The sequence below is a fragment of the Austrofundulus limnaeus genome, unplaced genomic scaffold (genome assembly GCF_001266775.1).
Source record: "Austrofundulus limnaeus strain Quisiro unplaced genomic scaffold, Austrofundulus_limnaeus-1.0 Scaffold227, whole genome shotgun sequence".
NCBI lineage: Eukaryota > Metazoa > Chordata > Actinopteri > Cyprinodontiformes > Rivulidae > Austrofundulus > Austrofundulus limnaeus.
This window is the reverse complement of record NW_013952629.1, coordinates 234503-236811: the sequence shown is the minus strand read 5'-3', so window position 1 is coordinate 236811 and position 2309 is coordinate 234503. Positions and strand designations below refer to the sequence as shown.

The window sequence follows — 2309 nt, the reverse complement described above, 5'->3', positions numbered from 1 at the left end:
TCTCCACCCAAAAAAAAAAAGACCCCCCACCCAAACCACTACAATTTTGGGCTGCATCTAGTAGCATGACGTTTATAAGGAATAAAGATTTCTGCTTCTGGTGCTTTTGTGCGTGCGGGGGTCATGTTATCGCTATGCAGTATCTAGTTTTATATACTATACTGTATATGGTGACAAATAAATGTTTGGGTAATTTTTCAAAAGAACAAACATTCAGTTACAAGTCTTTTCAGTCAGTAAGAAAAAATAATTAACTTTTGGATGTAAAAACTTTTTTTTAACATTTATTAATGGTACCATCGTGATCTGTCCTGTACAGAATGAAAAAATTCAAAATTATTTCTTTACTAAAATCTCTGTAATTTTGCTCCAGTTAATTTCAGCAGCATGAATCTTTGCACAGTTAATGTCCGCAAGAGGATTTGTGGTTTCCACAAGTTTTTAGCCTACTTCTTTATGGATTCAAATAGGTTATATACTGTCTAATGAAAAAAAAAATCAGGTGAGAGTAAAAAAAAAATTATTATGTTCCATCTCCAATATCTCTAAAACCACAGCAAATGTTTTAATGCTTACACTTCTGACGAAATCTCCCACGTGTTAGCTTTATTTTGATACCAAATTTATTTAAGTAGAGTTTGTAAATGCTGAGATACACTCAGTTACATTTTGGCATGGTATTTTGAGAAAAAATTTCAAGAAAACTGTGCTGTTATTGTGATTAAAAAACGACCAGTTGTTCATGAGATTTGTTGCCTTCATACACATGAACAAACGCAGACAAATGATGCGTGTGTGTGTGTGTGCGTGCATGGACCTGTGTACGATGCCGTGCTTGTGCAGGTGCTCCACGGCAGACAGGATCTGTCGGGTGTACCGCCGCACCTCCCTCTCCTCCAGCCTCTTCCTCTCACAGATCCTGTCCATCAGGTCTCCTCCTGCACACAGCTCCATCACCATGTAGTAACTATTCTCTGTCTCCAGAGTCTGACACACAGTTTTCACACACACAAACACACACACAGGTGATTTTACAACCTATTCACCAGCAGCAGACGTACAACACCATAACACTCCTGTTAAAGTATACATCCAAACATGTTGGCAATTGAATTAAAACTGAGGAGAGCTAATGTTCTGCTCAGTAGTTTTACCTCCAGAAGAACAACAATGTGAGGATGTCGGACCATCTGATGAATTCGAGGTTCCCTTTTCATGTTTTTTAGCACGTAGGAGTCTTGGTGAGCTTTTTTCTTGTCTATCACTTTAATGGCTACCTGAAAGCACACAGAAACAAACTGAACTAACTCTGAATGGTTAATAAGGTGGGAAAGTATTCAGAATCAACCCAACTGTGAACACTGTTACTGGGAGCACTGTTACTGGGGTCACTGGGTCAGAAAACACTGAAGGGAATTTTGTAAAGGATTAACTGAACGTTAGATCCAGTGTTGTGTTTCATACTTTCTGATCATTGCAGCAATAAGGTTTAATTAAAACAGAGAATGAGAGTTGGTGTGTTAGCGTGTGTTCTTCCTGTAGCATAAAAGTTACCACCTTCAGTGGTGTAACCAGGAAGAGACATTTGTTATAAGGCTGATAAGGAGGTTCTTTTAGAAGTGTTTTAGAAAATTAGAGTTGTGCAGAAAGTCTCTGTTTAGATTCAGCCTGGAACAGACTGGGTTGTTTTGGTTTCCTGATAGGAGCTCGAGACTTTTGACTCCGATGCCTGTGCTGTTTACAAATGTATGGAGCTGATTGGAGTCCGATGAGAATAAAGATATTTAAAGATATCCAAGTGGGTTTCTGCTATAATTCCGACCTCCATTTTTGAACGACGCTGATCTCTACATCATGAGATTTTCATTTTTGATTTCATAAAATGAAACAAACCCTTTGAAAAATGATCTGAAGTAAGACTTGTTGAATGTGTGGTTAGTTATTCTGAGTGAAAACACTTTCCACACCTGGTTTAAGTTTCTATTTTTTCTTATTACAGATGTTAACAACAGCTCAACCAACCAACTGAGGTGAGTGAGTACMCAAAAAGTTTACTCAAATAAAAGCGGCACTACTCCAGTATTTTTACTCAAGTAAAATTAAAAAGTAGCAACCAAGAAGTGACTCAAGTAAGAGTAAAATAGTATTTGGTAAAAAGGCTACTCAGGTACTGAGTAACTGATCAACTGATTCATTTAATATTTAAAAATTACATAATCAGATGGACCAAAATATAAAGCTATGTGGAAATTTTGGTATTTTAAAGACCAAAATGAAAATAATTCATATAAATAACATAATTACAAAAT

At 36.7% G+C, this 2309-nt stretch overlaps 1 protein-coding gene across 1 annotated transcript in view; it reads right to left on the bottom strand.

Annotated features, from left to right (window-relative positions):
• Nucleotides 1-2309, bottom strand: part of LOC106525456 (hormonally up-regulated neu tumor-associated kinase) — a gene marked incomplete at its 5' end in the record, with an annotated part of 20583 nt that overhangs the window by 16143 nt on the left and 2131 nt on the right. The window contains 2 exon segments of the mRNA XM_014019712.1: nt 818-987; nt 1155-1277. Of these exon segments, the coding sequence (XP_013875166.1) occupies nt 818-987; nt 1155-1277 (293 nt within the window).